The 21,811-nt window shown below is 33.4% G+C and overlaps 3 protein-coding genes across 3 annotated transcripts; all 3 read right to left on the minus strand.

Moving 5' to 3' along the window:
* Positions 1-1,333: 1,333 nt before the first annotated feature.
* Positions 1,334-3,792, minus strand: LOC135152418 (protein GAMETE EXPRESSED 1-like). The gene is made up of 6 exons (XM_064092685.1): positions 3,264-3,792; positions 2,514-3,101; positions 2,314-2,440; positions 2,057-2,243; positions 1,797-1,944; positions 1,334-1,693 (listed from the first exon to the last, which is right to left on the minus strand). The coding sequence occupies exons 1-6, from the start codon at positions 3,707-3,709 to the stop codon at positions 1,498-1,500; spliced, it is 1,692 nt and encodes a 563-aa protein (XP_063948755.1). The 5' UTR covers positions 3,710-3,792; the 3' UTR covers positions 1,334-1,497.
* Positions 3,793-4,627: 835 nt separating this feature from the next.
* LOC108218958 (transmembrane 9 superfamily member 3) lies at positions 4,628-12,378 on the minus strand. Its single transcript, XM_017392149.2, has 7 exons — positions 12,029-12,378; positions 8,692-8,732; positions 7,999-8,590; positions 7,603-7,740; positions 7,358-7,514; positions 5,705-6,189; positions 4,628-5,198 (listed from the first exon to the last, which is right to left on the minus strand). The coding sequence occupies exons 1-7, from the start codon at positions 12,190-12,192 to the stop codon at positions 4,979-4,981; spliced, it is 1,797 nt and encodes a 598-aa protein (XP_017247638.1). The 5' UTR covers positions 12,193-12,378; the 3' UTR covers positions 4,628-4,978.
* Positions 12,379-14,347: 1,969 nt separating this feature from the next.
* Positions 14,348-20,452, minus strand: LOC108219100 (isocitrate dehydrogenase [NADP], chloroplastic). The gene is made up of 16 exons (XM_017392380.2): positions 20,267-20,452; positions 18,666-18,709; positions 18,452-18,561; positions 18,186-18,223; positions 17,981-18,058; positions 17,841-17,894; positions 17,659-17,760; positions 17,329-17,420; positions 17,129-17,232; positions 16,862-16,930; positions 16,664-16,779; positions 16,396-16,430; positions 16,026-16,168; positions 15,650-15,772; positions 15,473-15,562; positions 14,348-14,617 (listed from the first exon to the last, which is right to left on the minus strand). Exons 1-15 carry the CDS (start codon positions 20,313-20,315, stop codon positions 15,481-15,483), a joined length of 1,239 nt encoding a protein of 412 aa, XP_017247869.1. The 5' UTR covers positions 20,316-20,452; the 3' UTR covers positions 14,348-14,617; positions 15,473-15,480.
* Between the last annotated feature and the right edge of the window lie 1,359 nt (positions 20,453-21,811).

Genomic DNA, 21,811 nt, shown 5'->3' on the forward strand with positions numbered 1-21,811 from the left:
TTTTAAAGTAATTTTTTCAGTACTCCTCATACTCCACCTCTTTGCGTTACTACCTTAAAATTATTTAGTTATTGCTATGTATTTCTTTTATATGTGAGAAAGGGAGTAAAAATCCGAATTCATAAATTCTTAAAATATTATATGCTTTGTTGCATATTGGATATGTAGGAATTTATGGAAATGTAACATAATCCAGAAACTATATGTAATGGGCTTAAAATTTTCAGGGCCCAAATTACATATTTCAACCGGGTTTTGAATATTGGCAATAGCAGGCAGCATCAGCCATCAGGTCACTTAATCCGCAAGAGCCAACTCATCTATAAGCGGGGACACATTGGGCAATCCGATTTGTTCATCCCCGATTAGATATCCTATTACCAAATTGATATGTTAAGATTTCGATTTGAATTGTATGTGTATTAAATCAAATTGGATTTTGAATCCGAACTTTATTCCAAAATCAATTCGAACTCGAAATCTATAAAAATCTAAACTATATACCGAATGATTCGATCATTTATAATAAGACAATAATATACGTCTTTTTATTTCACAATTTCATTACTACTTTGTACACAATTCATTTCGTTATTTATTCTAAGTAAATCATTTGGCTTTTAGTTTTATTTTCATAATAATTTAATATTTGAATAATAGTTCATTTACAAATATTTATAACATCTAATCGTCCATACTTTTATTTGTCGTATACATGCAATATTTTTATTTTGAATAATAAAAAAGTATTATATAGTCATATTAGATAATGTTAGACTTTAATTTGTGCATTATATGGAAAATTAAATACCATAAAGAACTTGATCCGGTTTGAAATTTGATAGATTTGAATTTGAATTTGATTTTACAATATGAAAATATTTGGATTTGACTAAAACCGACATTTTGATAAAGACGTCCCTTTCTTCTTAAGGTTATGCATTTGCAGTTGCAACTGTAGGTGGAATAATGGAATTACCTTAATGTCGGTCACTTCATCCATGAAAGTGAAGATGGTCAGTGGCAATTAGGGTTCAGGCTATTACCTGATTGAAAAGAAACTTAGGGGTACTTGCTTACGAGTCCTGTGCACCAGATACGATCTTTATATTTGGAAAAGTAAAATATTATACTTGAAAATGTCTGAGTAACGAATGTATTAGTTCATTTGCATATTTGGCTCATAATGCACGTTGTATGGAGACGAGCCCCGGACCTCTAAAATAATTACAACCTCCGACAAAAAGAATCTGAAGGGACCAGGATGCACCGACGAACAGCCCTTACAGGAAGGGTGCAAATTAACCAACAAGTCAGATAATGATGGCTTGAAATCATATGATTTTTATAGGTGTTCAAATTTGAACAACAGCTAATTACCTAACTAACAAAGCTGATCTGCCTTTATATGGACCTACAAGAATTTGACTTTAAATGGTAAATACAAAGACTACAAAGAGTCGCAATCTCAAGATTCATCTGTTATAACATCTGTTATTAGCAATCTTCAGCTTCTTCAGGAATATAATCTGGATCCTCTGATTTGTCTTCATCTTCTGGTAAATCAGTCACAACCCATAATGACCAATTGATCATCCCTCTATCAGTATAGGGCAGCTCTTTATTTCTTTGAAAGTCATTAACTTTATCAATTAAATTTAAAAGAATCTGGTGGTTGAGTGCTTCATAATTCCTGCGCAATCAAATTCCAAAACACTTAGTTTTATACAATCTCGTTTTCATTTATTTATTAACTAAAAATACATATGGATTACTATTTATCGATATGCTTCTACCTAAACGTAAAGATGGTATATACAAGCTGAGTAGTCGCCAGCATCACAAAGACTAATCTGACCACACTTATGATCCGCATTTGCTGTCCGATGTTATTCGTTAAATATTTAGGGACAAAACACTCAAACAGGAATGCAGCACATAACCCTGCAGATACAGAAATGACAAACCATAATATGATGTTTCAGAACTGAGTGATTGATATACTTAAGTTCAAAGGTTTCAACTATTGTTATATGAGTTAATAATGATCACGCACCTATATAAAGCCTCGGCCTTACAGAGTACGTTTGTCTAGTACTTGTGAACATGTAGATGATAAAGATTGAGATGGAATATGCTAGAAAAGATTTGATTATACTTGACTCGAGAAGAATGGCATTGTGTAGAGCAAAGAGCTTGTCTATGGCTATAAACATAGCTGATTGCTTTGATTCAAAATCTTCCTACAAAATATGTGCAAAACATAAATACCTTTGATTGACTTAAAATATATGTATCAAATCCTCCGCTAACCTGGGCTGCGAGTATAGTCCTTGAGTTCTGTATCAGATGGTCATGAGTTTGTTTAAGATGTTCTTGCCGCTTAAAAAGCTCTTCCTGTTGCTTATGACCAATTTCAGACAACTTTTTTGTAGTTTCCCTGTAAATGCAACAGAAAGTAAGCTCGAGGCACAATGTATTTGTTCTAATTTTGCAAATTAATTTCCCTTTACCTGCTTTCTTCAAGTGCTCGAGTCAGAAAATTTGACAATTGTTGAACACCCTCGAGAGCACTAGATTGTCCCTCTAGAAGTTCCGTCTGTGCATTTATAGAAACTGCTGTTATGTTGCCAATGTTATCAGCTTTGCTCTGTAGATATTTCATTTTCGACAACACTTCATCATCCATCTTGGCAATCTCATTCTCAATTCCAATAGCTTCATGTTCAAACTTATCTACTTCAAGGTCCAAATTTTTAAAGGAATTACGAAGTAGTGTCATCCCTTCCACCGTAGTCTCTTTCATACTCTTTTCCTTTTCTAGAAATTCCAATTGAAAAGAGGCCATGCCTAAAGACTGCTCACGGATGGCCTCCATTTGTTTTAATACAATACCAGCTTGATCTTCAACATCTCTTGATGTTTGAGCTAGTTGATGAGAATGAGAATCAATTGACACCAAGGAGTCCTGAATTTTCTTTGAACTACTTATGAGATGTTCTGCTTGATCTTGAATATCTTCAATCTTATTTTCTGCATTTTCTGCTGTCATCTTCAGTTCATTAATCAATCTTTCCATGTGTCGCTTGAATGTGTCCGCTCTACAAATAAAAAACAAAACTATATTGAATAAAACGATTGACCTTATGCTTGAAGCTTGATCACAAAATTACAAACTCGAATTCAAAACACAAGACCAACATAAACAGAAGTACACAGAAAACGCTTGCATTAGTAAACAAAAGTAATGCAGAAAACTTAACTGTATCTGATGACAGATTGAATTAGTCTCCACATAAAACTCAAGATAAATATCATGAGCATCGACATCCAATTTCTGAAGACAAGTCTTCATGGAAGAATCCCAATCACAAAGAGGAAACGCAGACCTCCCAGAATCCTGTTGAAAACAGTCACTAAGATGCCAAGCAAGCCTAGCCCGATATTCTTCAGCAGCAAGTATCTCAGAACACCCTGCTAACAGATTTTGAAATGCATTCTGCCAACACGAATTCGAAGAAACTGACATTTGCTTTGCATTCCGCAGCAGTTCCAATCCCTTATTTCTGTGAAGAGGCTCCCTAGAGGATTTAGAAACAACTACTTTCGAATCGGCAGCATTTTTATTAGAAAAAAACCAACTAAATGACAGGCAGTATTGTGAATGAAGGATCATAAGCAGCAGCAACCAACTATTAAAATGACCCATCTAATTATATTCTTGGCTATAGGTGTAATTATCAGCAAATATACATTATAACCTGCATGCAATAAACAAAACATATTCAATCAAGATTTAGATACTTACAAGAGTAATCAAGCAACAAAAATATTGACAAAAGTAACTATTAATGCAATTTTATAGTAAGCAAGTGCAACTATAGAAATTACTACTACTTGATAAAAACTTCTGAAAATTGATGATTATAAAGGCTGCAGAGTGCAGAGAGGTTACAATTATCGAATAAAAAAATAAAAATTATCTAATACAACTGCAGTTATACGCAAGAAAGTGTTCACAAAAGAAAGAAATCAAGTACCTTTTTCGTAGTACTAGAATACCAGGCGCAGATTCTTCTTCGTTTCGTATTGCATGCTGTTGCTTCAATTTTAATTTGTGCCGAGGAAAGGAGGGATAATGGTCTGTACATGTAAAGGCAAAACTTTTGCACAGGTAACTAACACGAAGAACCAGGCGTAACTTTTGCATAAGGATAAGTATATTTTTATTTTCTTAATTTGTTTCCGTATTTCAAATTCTTTTCCGATTTTGTTTTCCTTTTTTTTAACTTGACTGATTTTAATTAAACGATTTATGTATACGAGATCTATTATTTAAATTATCAACTAAGATGTAGAAGAAAAAAATATTAACAACTTTTTAAAAACTTAATATTGTCCATTTGTTTTTATTTTAAATATTTGCTTCCTTAAATTGTTACGGCGCTGTTTTTTTCCTCTCTTTTATGTGTGTACAGATAGTAGCCCCATTTGTCTTGATTCGTGTGTACTATTAATTTATTTATCTGCATCTCGTTTCTGGATTACTAGTAACGGAAAAACAAACTGAAAAGAATATACTGTATATATCTTCAACCTACTCGACTCGAACAAAGATACTACTAAATTAAATCAACATCAAGCCCAAACTCGTATACTATAATTTCATAGAAGGCAATCTAGAGCACGAACTCGGTCTGTTTGACAGTTTTACCACCCTAAGCTACAGAAACAAGTTTTGAACAATAAAAAGAAATATCATATTCTTCAATATAATCTATTGCTGAAAGAACATTAAGATCTCAGTTCTCGTGCAAAACTAGAAAAGCCTTTCCACATCGTGCAACACAATATTAAAATAATAAAGTCTGTCCTGTGAGTGCTACTGTACTACACGGTCCTCTTCTGTCCAAGAATGGCAATTAGACGCTAAGCGTACTCTTGAACTTGGAAAACCATCCATCATCTCAGGGAGACACTACTCACACTTGATTGACCGATAGATGTGACGAACAAAAAACAGAGATGCACGGAAACCAACAGTCCCGAGCATGAGAAAGAAACCATAGCAAATGCAAGCCATGTACCCGAAAAAGAAGGATGTCTGCATGAAACCATTCATATCTGATCGCGCATAGTAGTAATACAAGCAATATCCATAAATGAACAAGCCTGTTGATCCACCACAAAGGAAAGCCCTGGATATCCAATGCACAAAAAGACGAGGTCAGAGCTCAAACATTATAGCTATTCAGATACCGTATCACACTGCAACTGATATGTTGCATTGTATTAGTCCTTTCTTTAGGTCTTAAAAGTTAAAAGTAGCATAACCTGACTTGTTTAAAGTAAGAAAATACAAAGAGCGACATAAAACAATGCTTAAAACACACAAAGAGATATCATTTGCAGCCCCACTAGCCCCTTTTTCCATTCACCCCTGTAGTGAGTTCATATTCCGCAACTTCTAATACGTGGCATGCTCAAGAAACAAACTTGGATCCTTGAAGTCGGGTTTTAGAGTAATTTCACATATCTGTTTCTTCCTGAATCTGTTTCTCATTTTTGAGCAATTTAGACTACTCATTCATGAAAAATCTAATAAGTTACTGTTCATTTGGGCTTCATTAGAGTTATTTTTATTGATGTGAGGCCCAAGCGGATGCATATAAAAATGATGTAAACATGGCACATCTTGACATACCTCCACCACCATTCATGATCCTCAGCAGCAAGTTGAAAATACGTCAATGCCACGGTAATGAATGCCGTTACAATCAGAAGAATGATGAAGACAATAAATAAGATGCTGTAGATGGTATAAATCCTGTGACCCCAAACACTGGCAAATATATAGTAAAGTTCAATATAGATGGCGCTGAAAGGCAGAAAACCAGCCATTGCCATCTGAGGAAGAGTTCCACGGTACCATGGCAATGGTGGAATCTCCCTAGGATACTTTGTGGTCCGCACGGGAGCTTGAAACTCCGCCTTGCTATTCTTTCCAGCAATCCCGCCAAGAACTAGTAAAGGTGATGTCACTAGGACCCATATAAGAACTATTACCACAATTGTACCAAATGGCAGTGCAGCAGTGGCATTGTAAGCAATAGCTACGGTGTTGAGGAAGCAAAATGTGAGAAACAAAGGCCCACAAAAGAGACTTCCAGTTAACAACAGATTCCTCACCTAAAAAATTAAGATGTAGAAAATCAGAACAGTTATTCTCTAGGGTATACATGTCCTAATATTAGGGAAAAGAACTTGAACTAGCTGTCAAAAAAGGTTTGTAATAGCAAAAAGCAAACCCCTGTATAAATTGCAATAAGAGGATTACATTCAAAATCGCTCAATTTGATATTTATGTTAAGCAATTCTCCCATATGATGTTTTTTAGTAGTCATTTAATCAGATATCACTTCAGCTTTAGCTAACTACAGCACAAATTCAAGAGATTGTGTTTGCTTAGTAAAATTCCCTTCCCCACACCAACAGCAATAATTGCAAACTTAATCAACATACCAACCAATATCTAATTATCTCGTTATTCGCAATAAAACTGTTTCTGTAATTCAGCTTATCATCAGCTCATATAGATATACAAATCTCTCTGTATCTTTGCTAGAGACTAGGTGTATAAATTGTACATAATTCTCAAAAGTCTAGAAAAAAATTGCTAAAATGGGAGCACCTAAGAGGAAACCAATATGTTTATGCAACTTGTATTCAATTAAAAATCCTATGATATACACAATAAAGACTGTGATTTTGCATGGACGAATTATAATATTACTCCCTCCATCTGTTTTTAGTTGTCACATTTGCAAAAAAAAATTGTCCCTAAATAGTTGTCTCATTCTTGTTCCAATGCATATTTATACATATTTTTCCATACTTACCCCTTGATTATTAGTTCCAATGTTTGACTTTACCACCAATCTATACACTTAGACTTAGTATTCAATACAATAAATAAGGGTATGGAAACAACTTACAACATTTTTTTTTTAAGAAAACCGGCGTTTATTAATAAACTAAGTCTTTCTCAAGACAGCTTCTCAACTCAACTTACAACATTTAATTTTTCTTAATATGTGTGTTTTTTAAAAATGTGACAACTAAAAAGGGACGGAGGGAGTATTATATTTATCATCCATCAGAACTATAAAACAAAATTCTTGAAATTTAAACCAGGACAATGAACAACTTGGCAAGGATTTCAATAATAAATCTGAGGATGTGCAATTATGTAGATAGGTATATTAAATAACAACGGTCAATCACAATAGTACTGATGAGACCACAAGTCCCTATACCACAACTCTATAAATGCAATTTGTACATCATCAAATCATACCCAGTTTGTTCCTTCCAGTTGGCAGTAAAAAGAGGCTGCAGTATAGCCTGCAAACCCGGATGTTAGCGCATATATGACAACCAGCGCAGTGAACAAAGCTCCCCGGTTGTATGGATAGAATACTCCAACCAGTGCAAGCATAAAAACTAGAATTGCACTGAAAAACAGAAGCACAATTATGATAATAAGCATTTAACCTGTGAATGTAATAAAACAAGAAAGTCAAAGTTCCTAAATACTCTTACATTGCAAAAAGCTGGGTGCCTGAGCCAAGAGCTGCAGCAAATACAGATTTGTACTTTGGATAGCGGAAAACATCCCCATGAATGTACTTCCATCCGGTTTCTTCTTGGTCTTCTGGTGTCTCTTCATCATGAGCGTACCTTTAACAGATAAGATCAGCTTAGAAGCCAGCCGGAGAGTTCAATAAACACATGCAGCTAAAATGTCAAGCACAATAAGAAGCAAATATATATAACTGTGTTGCTAGTTGCTAGTTTTACATACAGCAGTCTAACGAATATCACGAGAACAATGGTTTTGTACATATATATAAATCAGAAAAGACATGCAAATGCAAGTAATAATCAGAGACGGAAATAGGAACTAGAAAAAAAAGGTGTACAAAGAGCATTGCTTACTTCACAAAATCATTTTTTAATACTCTCATAAGGATTGTGGCAAGAAAACCAGTTAAGAGCAGAACTGTAACGCAAGAATTGATGATTGAGAACCAATGTATCTCTAGGTGATGTGGCATATTAGAAGACTGAGAGTATTTATCCATTCTTTTTTCAAAGGGAATGTCTGTTTCTTTCCACTTGACAGTGTACATAAAGTCTGCATCAACTTCTTTGTCTTCACTAAGGTCCACGAGAGCACTAGGATCAGTTCTCACGTTTACCTCAATGACGCGATCCTTGTTGTAGAGTACCTCAAAATGAAGATGCTTGAATAAATAATATTTGTTTTCTCCAGGATCAGCTTTATTATCTTTCTCAGCTTTACCCAAGAAACCCCAAAGAGGTAAATCATCATAGTACATCTGAAAATAGTAGTCCTTTGCCACAGCACTTCTGAATTTATGAACTTCATCTTTTGTCAGCCTCTTCTTGCAAACAACTTCCGTGTCTTTCTCAATCAAAAAGTCGAGCTGGTATGGTGCACTTACCAAACGATCACCATTAAGAACTTCACCAAGAGCTTCCGGTTTATCAACCAAATGTGCTGAACCTAATAAATCGTCCAAGCAAATTTAAGTAAATACTGAACAGATCTTTGCTGGGCATGCAAACATAGAGGGGGAAGGGAGTAAAGAGACAATAATAACCAACCTGGCATACAGAATGGAAGGTCAAAATATCGGTACGTCTCGCTGAAAATAAGATAAGACGCAAATAATTTTAATATTATATCCCTGAATTCTTTAAAGAGGTGAATATAATTAACAGCATTATACTAGATAATAGTAACCAATTGATCAATCGTACGAGCAAAAATATTCAGAGACAGATCAGGTATATACAACCAGTCCTACACAATCAATTGTGAGTAAGCTACAACATCTAACGACATAATGTAATATACTGACTCCACGGTTACACAACAATAAGGCTTCAAATTAATTCCATCAAAGATCAAAAAAATGATGATATAATATTATATAGGATAATCGATCACGGTTCCCCAATGCAGTATACTTTCAACTATAAAAACGAAAAAAAATAAGAATTGAAACATCTACGCTGGTGGTATTACCGTCTATAGATATATAACTCAACTTATTTTTGCCAACTCATTAGGTTTTTTTATGTCACTTTGTACAACAATTTTCCAGACTCATTGACCACTTGCATAAATGTCGAAACTCAAACCTAGAAAATTTTTGGCAAAACTATATATTTAAGTCCATTATTTCTAAACTAGGTGGAATGAAGAACCTTTAGATCTAATCCAGAGAAATGGAGAAATATTAATTCATTCTATAGAAGCAAGAAAAGAGATGAAAGGCATGAGTGTGTGCTCTTACAGCATGTTCTAGTTAGTATATTTCAGGTGTTTGCGCCCGTACACTGTAGAGCATGTTGTACTTGGTATATTTCAGGGACCAAAAATTTATCTTATGCATATGTTAATTACAACAAGAGCTTTGTATCTTTCAATGATTTGTTATATGTTTATATAGCTTAGTTAGGAAGGGATAACATATACTCCCTCCGTCCCAATTTATTCGTCTTGTTTGACTTTTTATGGTCAAATTGACCAAACTTTGACTGAAATTTACATATATAAAATAATTAGAAAAAATTATGAAAAATATATCACTAGAATCTACATCTATTCTACTTTAAAATGTATTTTTTTCGATTTTCAAGATCATATAAGAATAATTACTAATTATCAGTCAAAGTTTGGTCAATTTGATCACAAGAAGTCAAACAAGCCAGATAAATTGGGACTGAGGGAGTAATTTATTACGATTTACGGGTGAAAAATTACTAGATGTTACAAATAGTGAGGACAACTTTAATATTTGCCAAGTCAAATTACAACCTTAATATATGTCAGTTAAATACTTTTACAATTAGTTTCTAGCTTTTAAGTCAAATTAAGTCGTAAGTTCATACTTGACAAAGTGCAAACAAACAAAATAAGATAACTTGCACTTATGAGTCGAATTCCCATGCCAGCTCTAAGAAACTGATGTATACGGTTGACTTAGGGTACAGCAAGAATTCTCCAAACTGACCCAAACCAACCGACCCAAACCAATTCTTACGGTTTATTAATGGTTTGGTTTGGAAATGGTTTAGTATATTAACACCAAAAAAATTTTGGTTTGGTTTAAGCTTTTACCTCCAAACCTAACTTTTAGATTAATTGACTAAGATATGTGTCATGAGTAACATGTACTCTTAATTTCAAGTTAGAATCTATATTGCATGTATTACCCCAAAATATAACATGACACTAATATATCTTCTTCTTAAAGACAAGAACTTTTCTTCTATACATGTACATGTACATATACCGGCTCTTACTCCACCAGAAACCTACTTAAAATAAAAACCGGAAACTAAAGTAAAAACATTCCTAAATCACGTCGAAATAAAACACATATGGTATGCAAACTCATCGTTGAGAGATGGAGAAAAATTACAACGAAGTCGGATTTCAAAAAAAAAAAAAAACTCACCAATTGTCGGGAAAAATCCAATCACAAACAGACAAGGGAAAAATTAAATCGGAAACAGACAAGACTGTGTGTGATCACATATGAGGTATGCGAGGGTGCATTTTAATTGTGTGTGGTGCCTTCTAGGGGGCATTAGATTAGACTGATCTAAGGTCTTAAACTAGTTTCTAGTTCTATTTTAATTGATTTCTATTTGATCATTTATCTATATGTATATGACTACTAATATAAGATATTAATTTATATGTACGTATAAGCTTTTAAAATATTAATAAATTCTATTTTATTGATAAAAATTGTTACCCACCGAAACCAATATGAGCCATTCTAAAAGGATCAATTTAGTTTGAATTTTTGACATAGCTATTTCTTTTCGGTTTTGGATATTAAAAGAACGCAAGTTTTTCAATATTCGGTTTCAGTTTAGACCTCAAGAACCAACCAAAAACACTCATCCCTAGTGGACTAAAACGGTGAACTATGGCATATCCATGATTTCTTAATTACTAAGTTAAGTTTCCCTATGACGCAGATATAATATAAAAAAATTTCAATATTTGACGAGGAATGGGAATATGAATAGATGGAGTCTTTTACTTTTATTAGTAAATCGCTTATATATTTTATCTGTATGGCTAGAAGATGTTAGATATGTGACTTATTTTAAATAAGCCCAATTGTTTACCGATATTAGTCCATTTAGTTATATTATTAAGGGTAATGTAATATTCACTTGTGAGGAAAAGTTGATTCTTATATTGTAATAACATTGATTTTTTTAATTAAGTCTCATCTTGCATTATGATCCGTCATGTAGTTCTTCCTTCAACGGTTAGTTGGAAAGCCTTGGGTGTTTTATTTTGTGTATTTAATCCAAATCCACCCCAAGTTCTATCATTTGTTATATTGGTTTCATAGCTTTTTATGGTTTGTCGTATGGGGTTAATCAACCCAACTTCATATCCTCCTGAATCTGTCATGCATCAATATTCTTGAGATAAAGAGTAACTTATCTGTAAACAGCAACTAAGCCATTTCTTTCCTAAATCATATAGTGAACACAATACAACAATAAAAAAGGCAGTAATAAGCACAAAACATGTACTGCCTGGAAAGAAAGATGGCAGTAGAATATGATTACTCCTACAATTTCCCCAAATCTCAAGTCCCTATGAAACATTCCTGATTATTATCTAGCTTATCCCAATGTGCATTCACCATCACTCATTTTATGTCTAAAATGTGAGTTTCACTTAGTGAAAATTCAAAACACTGTAAATGAAATTAAAAGCATACGACAATCCCCCTTGTAAGATTAAGTTATAAAATCTAATTACAAACCCGAAGATCGAGCACATTGAAAACTCCAGATCCAATCAACGAGACACAGCCAACAAATACTTACAATCACACAATTTAGCATGAAACGATAAAATAACACAATAAAAAGGAAAAGAGAGAAGAAATGAAGAAACCTAGGGTTTTGAAAAGGGCCGACTTTGTTAACGTAGAGAGGGACTGGATCGCCGCTTTTGTACTTGTGATTCGATGGGTTTGATCTCGCAAGTGGTAGATTAATCAGGGCCTGTAACAATAAGAAAGGGATGAAGATGAAGCAGCGTAGCAGCTGGGGCTCCATTGATGAAAATCAGAGTGTCGGTGGAGAAACGGATCTCGAAATTCCAGTGAGAGGGGGATCGGGGGACTGGAAAACGAGGAGTAGATGTAGCGCTACAAGGACAGATTGTTTAATGTCTTCGCACTCTTACGTTTTGTTTTTTTTTTAATTAACCAACTTTCTTGCGCGCTGTTTGCACTGTGCCACGCATTTCATGGATTACATTCACTTTCTATCTTTTTTTTCCTCTGGTGCGTGAAATATGTATTTATGTTGTGTTTGGTTGGGAAGAATATAATTGAATAAAATGAAATGAGTAAAATTACTTGGAACTAATAGTGATAGGAGGGAAGTTTCAGAATAAATGTAACTGAGGGCAAAATTATTATGATGAGATTTGAGAAGAAATTGGGAGTAGGAGAGAATGGAGGATTTCATCTCAAATTGAAGATATAATCTCTAGCACATAATGTAAGGAATGGAATGGAGGAAGGAATGAAATTTGTTAATAATTGCCCATAATATAGTTCATTTTTCATTCCATTCCTTCCGGAATCATTCATCCTAACCAAACACAACATTAATGTTCTGAAGATACAAATATAAATACCAGTTTCATGCATCCTCATTAATCATCGGTATCTTCTTCTTCACCCTAACAGAACTATTGTTTGAGCTATATATGTTGTTATCATCATCACTTTTTTAATATATATTATTAAATATATGTGACATTAATTAATTACCATTACCGGTACCATAATGTATTTAGCCGAAATCTAAATGATACAAAATGTAAATAGTTTTTCTTATCGGTTGATTAATGATAGCGATCAAAACATGACGAAAAAGTATTCCAAAAGTCTAAAATGTGGCAGGTTTTGAAATTCAAGAATTCCAAATTCTTATCGTAAAATTATTGTGTTGCAATTTTTGTAAAATAGCGATTTGTGACGTACAGTATTTTCTGTAATTAAAAATAGTGATTGAAAATTGATCCGAAACTGGTTTTATAGGTTAATTTAGATTGTATTAGAGTTAGACTATATATAATAAATTAAAATATTTATAATTTTAAATTTCAAAACAAAGAGAGTAGTATAAACAAATAAATAAATAAATTTAGTGACCTACCTAAAGTATTTACTGGGAGTCTCTGATACAGTATTTCTAATTCCTCTTCAAAGTATAACATATTTTCCAATAAAAAGAGACTGATCATTCTATTTTTATTTTTAATATGGACTGTGACTAGGGGTGGCAATCGTTTCGTTTCGTATACTTTCGTTTCGTGTATTTTCGTGTTTCGTGTACTCGAAGGTGAAACCCGTATCCGCCCGTTATTAATTTCATGTACCTAATTTGAAACCCGTATCCGTTTCGAATCGTTTCGTGTATATTTCGTGTACTTTTCGTGTATATTATATATAAGAATATTAATATATTTTTTAATCAAAAAATAGATTTAATATATATTTTCCTTTATAAATTTATTAAATGTGAATGATATATATTATACTTGTATACAATTCTTCATAAATTTGTTAATGTATCTACAATATATATCCGAACATGCATATAAATATATACTTTATACTCAATTATATATTTAATATATCATTGCATATATATAATAAATATAATCTACAAATATTTCGTGTACTTTCGTGTATTTCGTGTACACCAAATGAAAACCCATATCCGACACGAAATATATCGTGTAATTTCGTGTTCGTGTTCTTTCGTGTTTCGTGTATCGAAAATCAAAACCCGTATCCATTTTTTTCGTGTCGTTTCGTTTCGTGTTAGCGTGTTACGTGTCAAATTGCCAGGCCTAACTGTGACACTGTGAGCAACAATCAATTGTCAATGACCTAAATCCTTTTTCATATTACACACTAATATATCTATGTTACCGTCATGTGCTCGCTTCCTTAGTTCCTTTTACATAATACACATTAATTTATTTAACTATATTATCTTCATGTGTTCGCTGGGCGTACAAACTATCAAGTTAAAATTGAGTGCATTTAAACGAGTTCTCGGCCTAGTCTAATATACAACTAATTACCAGCAACTTATATTTCTCAACACCAACTCATCTGCAGTATCCTATTAATATTAAACCCCATTCATCTGCAATTCATTTAAATTTCATCAAGTAAACCATGAAAACTGAATGCAAACAACCTGATTTACTTGAGAGTTCAAACCTGCTTTTCACTGTCTTAAAATTCAGGTCTGCAACTATTTTCTTCATGTAAATAAAATGAAATTTAACTCTTGCAGTCACATCATAGGAAAGCAATTCAAACAAAAGTTACAAATATTCTCAAAAGAAATTGCAAACATCACTATCAAAATAATGCAGCAACTGCCTTTCTTATTGTTGTTTTTTCTTAATTCTGAACTCCCCAATAATTCCAACTTTCATTTCATTCAAGGCCTGAAAAGAAATAGAAAACGTCAAAACTAGGATTACATATACACAGATATTTACAAAAGAAATGACACTGGCAAAAACTGATATTTTAAAATTCAGATATATTTTATCTTTATAAAGCTCATATAGTAGCCATATACCACCTCTGTAATGGCCCTATTTGGAAGTTGGACGAGAGAGAAGAATTAGAGGTTTGGGCCATATTAAAAGTTTGACCATGTAAATTATCTATTGGTGTTTGATTGTTAGTGTATTGAAATAGCTGTTTGGACTCCAAAACCTAACTTTAAAAAAGCTACTCGGAGGATCTTTGTAATTAGAGGATTGGCATGTGTCTAATTAACGTACAAAAAGCTTATCAAACAGCAATTTACCAAACAGTTTCGTCCAAAACAGATAATTCAATCCGCTAGTCAAAACAACTACTTCAATCAGCTAGTCAAAAGCACTAATTCAATATATTAGAATAATCCACTTGAATCTTTTATGTGTTTTTATATCAACGGTCTTTCTAATGTGTGCCCAAGGGCACACAATAATCACAAACTTTTATGAAAATGGGCTATTTTGATTGGTGGAATTGGTGTGAATGCAGGGGGGCCACTAATATTTATTACTTATCCACCAATCAGAAGTTAGTATTTTCATGAAAGTTAGTGACTATTGTGTGCCCATGGGCACACCATAGAAAATTCGTTATATCAAACCCAAGTAATGAGTGAAACAACTCAGAACTTCAAACAATAAAAAAAAAAACAAAGAGCCCATTCAGTTTTATTCAGAAAAACAAATCCTGAGCTGAAATGTTGAATCAAAACAGTTAAGATAAACACAAGCCATAACAGTAGACACACATACATTTAAACTTAGTTGGCGAGTCTTGCTTTCAAATCACTTGCTACTGCATCAATGAACTCTTCAGTGTTAAGATAGTGTTCCCTGCTGAGTCTGCAACACATAAAAATAAAAAAATATATATAAGTGAAAGAAATGTGAAACAAAAACACAGGATAATACTGAACAATGAATAGTTACTTGGATCCATGTAGTATGAGAGCAAGATCCTTGGTCATCTTCCCAGACTCCACAGTACCAACACAAGCAGCCTCAAGCTTTTCAGCAAAACTCAAGAGGGCAGCATTATCATCCAGCTTTGCCCTGTCAATATAATCAAGTTTTAATTATTCATTCTAAGCACATGCACGGCACGGGCCTGACAATAAGAATTAATATAAAATTCCCATTCGATGAGTTACTAATCTGAAGTTTAGATTTGGTGCGGTTTTATATGTCATCAAAACATCCAACGAGGAAACTTAGCCTCATCTTTACTAGTATAGTATTAGATGTCAAACACAATCATAAATAATAATAATAATAATAATAATTCTGGATTAAGATAATTAAGTACCTGTGAGCAAGGCCTCGAGACCATGCAAAGATTGATGCTATGCTGTTTGTGCTGGTCTCTCCACCCTTCTGATGAACCCTGTAATGCCGGGTAACAGTGCCATGGGCTGCTTCAGCTTCTATGGTCTTTCCATCAGGGCATACCTGGGGCAGGCAAATACTTACAAAACAAAAAACAAAAAACATGCACATCGAGTCATCGATGAAACTACTGGTAAATTGTAGTAATATGATTAATTATGAGCCACCCTGACTCAGGGAGGAGCCTCTAGAATCCAAACACGATTTATTATGCTGAATGCCTATAGCACTGGCACACTCAAAGGTCATACATATCTGAGTAGAAAGATACACAGAAAAAGGAAACATACCAGGACTGATGTCATCAAACCCAGAGATCCAAAACCTGCAATTTAAACATTAAATTAAAAGTAAAACTTGCAACAAGCAATAAAAGTCAACTATTTTACATTTATTAGATAATTCTTTGGTAAACTCTAAAAATATCAACTACAAAGGCACAGGTAGACATATATGATCTGCTGAAATAAGTAGGTAAACAAACTTGCAAACAGTGATACTTTTAACCCGAAAATGTCATCTAATTAGCTTCATCTCAATTTTAGATTGCTCACAAACCTTGCGCAAGGAAATCACTTTGGACATCCCCATCATAATTTTTACATGCCCAGACATAACCTCCATCACTTTTAAGAGCATATGCAACCATATCATCAATAAGACGGTGCTCGTACCTACAATGTCAATTACATAATCAAGTACAAGTAACAGCTGAAAGCCCAAGACACAATTAACACATAGAACTCAGTTACTCACCATATCCCTGCAGCCTCATACTTCGATTTCCAGCTGGCTTCATAAACCTCTTGGAATATGTCCTTAAATCTTCATTCATAAGAAAAATGATCATAAAAAAACAGATCAAGAATCTAACACATGAGAAGAAGTACCAGGAAGAGAAACACGGATTTATGCAAATATCAATGAGCTTGCAGAGAATTATTGCAATAATGCAAGATGTCACATACAGGAAGAGCATGACAAGAGGATAATCAAATAACCTAGAAACACATTTAGAATTACCTTCCATCATATTTCTTAAGAATAGTATTTTTTGTGCTAAGATAAAGTGGCCACTTCTTTTCATAAGCTGTGGCCATAGAAGCTTCAGCAAAAGAACGAATAGACTGCACATCAAGACAAATATACGAAAAGATTGTTAGTTACCTGCGATAACCACAAATATGATTTGAAAATACCATCAAACAACTTGAAATGCAAACCTCATCAGTGTTGTACATTGACAAAGCAACACCTCCAGCACCAGTGAAGTTGTAAACTTCCAACTCTGTCTTCTCTTCTTTACCTTCTGGTACTGTATACAAGTTAAGCACCCTTTACCAGAAGTAGATAAGCGGTAGGCTAATTGACTTTACAACAATAGTGTATCAAATGAGAAAGCAACAAAAACAGAGAGGGATGTACCCACTAGGCTGCAATACTAGGGATCCACACTTGACACTTAAATTACTAAAAGAGGTACATTGGGCTACAGAGAGCTACTCCACAGGGATGCAAACAAAAACATCAATATAAGTTTTCATAGAACTTACCAAAAACCAACTTAAGCTTTCCTGGTCCTTGGATAACTGCATCTGTTGCGCGGTATTGATCACCAAAAGCATGTCTTCCAATGCATATTGGCTTTGTCCACCCTGAAATACGAGCATTCAGGAAAACTCTTCTCGACTAGGTAATGGAACAGAAGAATACACACAAGTAAAGTTGATATTACCAGGGATGAGCTTTGGGATATTTTTGCAGATAATTGGTTCCCTAAATACAGTGCCTGTCATGAATATACATGAATAATGAGTCAACGAAGTAAAAATGAATTTAGTTTTTAAACTTGAGTGGAACAGGCGAATCTCTGACCGTTTAAAATATTTCTAATTGTCCCATTTGGACTCTTCCACATCTGTTTCAAGCCAAACTCCTTCACACGAGCTTCATCTGTAAAATCATAAACCATGTTAAAAAACTACCTATTAGCAACAAGCTAGCATGTATCCAAGTTAAGCAATAACTTGCACAACATCCAAAATAGGCACAAATTAAAACCATACACTTATTTAATTACCTGGGGTAATTGTTGCACATTTGATAGCTACATTATACCTAAAAATGACAAGAATATGATCAGCATCCTCAAATAAATTTAGAGCTTAATAAGAGAGTGTTCCCACCTAACTTGCAGTAGCAAAGTTAATCAAATTTAAGAATTATTTTGAAAAGAAAACTACCATGCAGGGACTATATTAATCGGCTAGACAGACCTACTAGCATGCTTGTTAATATAGTATCGAACATGTCGAGCAGAAAACATAAAGAAATTCAATATCATACTTGAGGGTAGCCTCTGCACTTTCAACAGTAACTTTATCATCAGTTGCATCACGGTGAGGAAGGCCAAGGTCAAAGTATTTTATATCCAGCTCAACGAAGGGAAATATAAGCTGAAGAAAATTAATTCAATTAGGATCAGAAGTAACTTCTTTTATAGTACCTTCTGAAGAAAAGCCACAGAAAAACAGTAATTCAAGTAGCAAAATCATAATACCTTGTCCTTGATAGATTTCCAGAATACACGTGTCATTTCATCTCCTGCAGTAAGCATGAGGAGGAGCAACTTAAGATACAAAATATTAAAACACAATTATAAGCACATATTAGTTCATCTCTTTACAACATAAAAGAAACAGGCGCCCTTTAAATGTTCACACAAGGGCTTTCGACATCTGATAATCCTTTACGATACAAAATTCTTCATGCTCCTTAGTATCTACCACAACTCAAATTTCCATAATTCACAGACTAAGGTTTGAATAACAGTGACACATTGGTAAAGCAAAACTATTTACCAAAAGTTTAAACCAGTAGATGGTAAAAACTGCATTTTATTAATTAAAAAAAACACATTATTAATCCAAGCTCAGTGGACGTTAATACTCTTATTCTTGTCGGCATTAGCTAGTCACTAATCACTAATAAGTACAACACGCTTTTAGCACAGTATACTAAAAAAAACTTTACTGCTTGTAGAATACGATATGCAAACAGATTCTTATCCACATAATGTTGCACGCTGACAAAGAAATTTCAATGAGAAAACACAATAAAATTGTGATTAATAATTCCTTCAACCAAATTAAAATGCCACCTTTCATCTATATTTATTATTAACAACATCATTCAACATTAAATACTCCAAAGTATTCAAAGTGTAAAACCAGTGAGGCAGGGAGCAGTGTATTAAATCACCCCACGTAAGGAAAGCAAGTGGCAATAAACACTTTCTGCATCTCCAAAGTTGACTTTGACTTTTCCACACATATTTATAGTCAATTTCAACTGTAGATATTTAATTTAAATTAAAATTCTGAATTCCAAATTTTTAAATGATACTATAAAATTATTACTCCCTCTGTCCCATTTAATTCCATACGTTTCTTTTTAACTGCTCGACATGCATTTCAATGCTCTTATAAAATATAGTTCCGTAAATTATTTTTGAGATTTTCTTTTTCTGTATAAAAATATAACATCCAAACTTTAATTCAAAAAAGAAAAATTTTAAAAATAAATTGCACAACTACACTTTACAGGAGCATTAAAGTCCGTGCCGCGTCCCCGTCCCCCAATGTCCCCAATGTATACTACTCAGGGGGACGGAGGGAGTACTATTTACTACTAATAATATAAGTACTTTACTCCAGAACATTTGGGTACAAAAGTCAAAAGGGTATTAGACTAGATCATAAACCAATTGCAATTGTACTAATACGATAGTAAAACAAAATTAAAAATTGTATAATTTGCCCTTTAAAGCTTCTAGATCCACCAAAAAAGATTAGAAAACTATGATTGAATAAAAATAAAGGTAAAATTGAGAAATTAGTGGTAGAAAATAAAAACACAAAAGATCCACTATAGTATTTACGAAATGGTTGTCTGTGTATTATATAAAGTAGTGAAAAAGAGGACTGCGCTTTATGATATACTATGCTTTAAGAACAACAAGTATATTCAACACACAAGATCAAGATCAATAGTATGCAAGTCAAACGCAGGAGTATATTAATTATTATTATTGTATGATGTTTGATTAATTGTATATTTTGAGAGATCGAAACGATGGAAAGGGGTGGAGAAGGATCTGACCGTCCATTTCGACGATGGGATTCGCGACCTTGATCTTCTGAAACGCCATTTCTGATGATGATGATCTCGACTCGGACTCGACTCAGCTCAACTCAGATGTGAAGAGAAAAATAGTGAAGAAGGGTTTTAGTGAGAGACGCAATTGGGGTGGGCGTGGGGGCGGATGTTTATATACAACTAGAAAATACTAGAGCCGGCCTTTACCTAGTTTTTAATATTATTTTTTTTTCTCCTATCAGAATTGTTTATTTCTTTTTTCATTTCGTATTTTTAATTTATTCATCATCGATCGTCATGATTTGAATTTGTGAGGATTTTTAAATTTTGGTTATATGACAAAAATTTATTATTTAAAATTCAAATTAAAATATATAATTAATATTATAATTAAAATATATGTCAAAATATCACACTATCTCTGTATTTTAAAAGAGATCGTATATATTTTTTAAGTTTGAAGATAGCTCGTGTGGTTGGTGAGAGTAAGAAATAGTTTTCCGATAATGCAGGTAGGATAAGATTTTATAATTTCCACTTTAGGCGAGCACACCACCTTTCACAGAACTAGCCTTTTGATACTCCCAAGCAAAACGTTATATTTATTACTCCCTCCGTCCCACAATACATGTCCTTTTGACTTTTTGCACGTAATTTGATGTGCAAATAAAACATACTTCTATACATTATTTTTCAAATTTTCTTTTTCTGAATAAAAGTATAACATCTATATTTTTATTCAGAAAAAGAAAATTTGAAAAATAATATATAGACATATGTTTTATTTGCACCTCAAATTACGTGAAAAAAGTCAAAGGGACATGTATTGTGGGACAGAGGGAGTATTATTTTAGCTATTTCTACCATACATATCACATACATATCATATACTCCCTCCGTCTCAATTTATAGGTCCACTTTGGGAAAAAAATTTGTCCCAAAATATTTGTCCCTCTCTTCTTTCAATACAAATTTATCTACATATTAATTGTGATTTTTTTGAAACTCAACATTATTCTCAAATCTCAATGCACTAAATCCTTATATTTATTGTGATTTTTTTGAAACTCAACTATATTCTCACTTATCAATGCACTAATCAATGATACATGAGATAAGATTCTATCTAACCAACTTTTTTCTTAATATGTGTGTTTATTCCAAAATGGACCTATAAATTGAGACGGAGGGAGTAGTATATACTATATTTTATGAGTTTGTATAGTGTGTACCCGTGACCACATCTTAAGTACGGAAATTTTAATGTATATTGATTGGTGGGAATGGTTTATTTGCAGGGATCCACCAATATCAAGATGTAGTAGCCAATCGAAATGATCTGAGCACAAAAATTTCCGCGCTTAATATGTGTCTATTGCACACCACAAAAATCGATATTTATTTATTAAAAGGACTTGTGTGACAGCCTCTCCCGGTCTTCTGTATCAGTTGAGGATAAGAATGAAATATTAGTAATTTATTTATTATTTATTATTATCTTATCTCTCCGTGGCATGTCCTAACATCTTGTTTCAAAGGCCTGTTCTA

The sequence above is a fragment of the Daucus carota genome, chromosome 4 (genome assembly GCF_001625215.2).
Source record: "Daucus carota subsp. sativus chromosome 4, DH1 v3.0, whole genome shotgun sequence".
NCBI lineage: Eukaryota > Viridiplantae > Streptophyta > Magnoliopsida > Apiales > Apiaceae > Daucus > Daucus carota.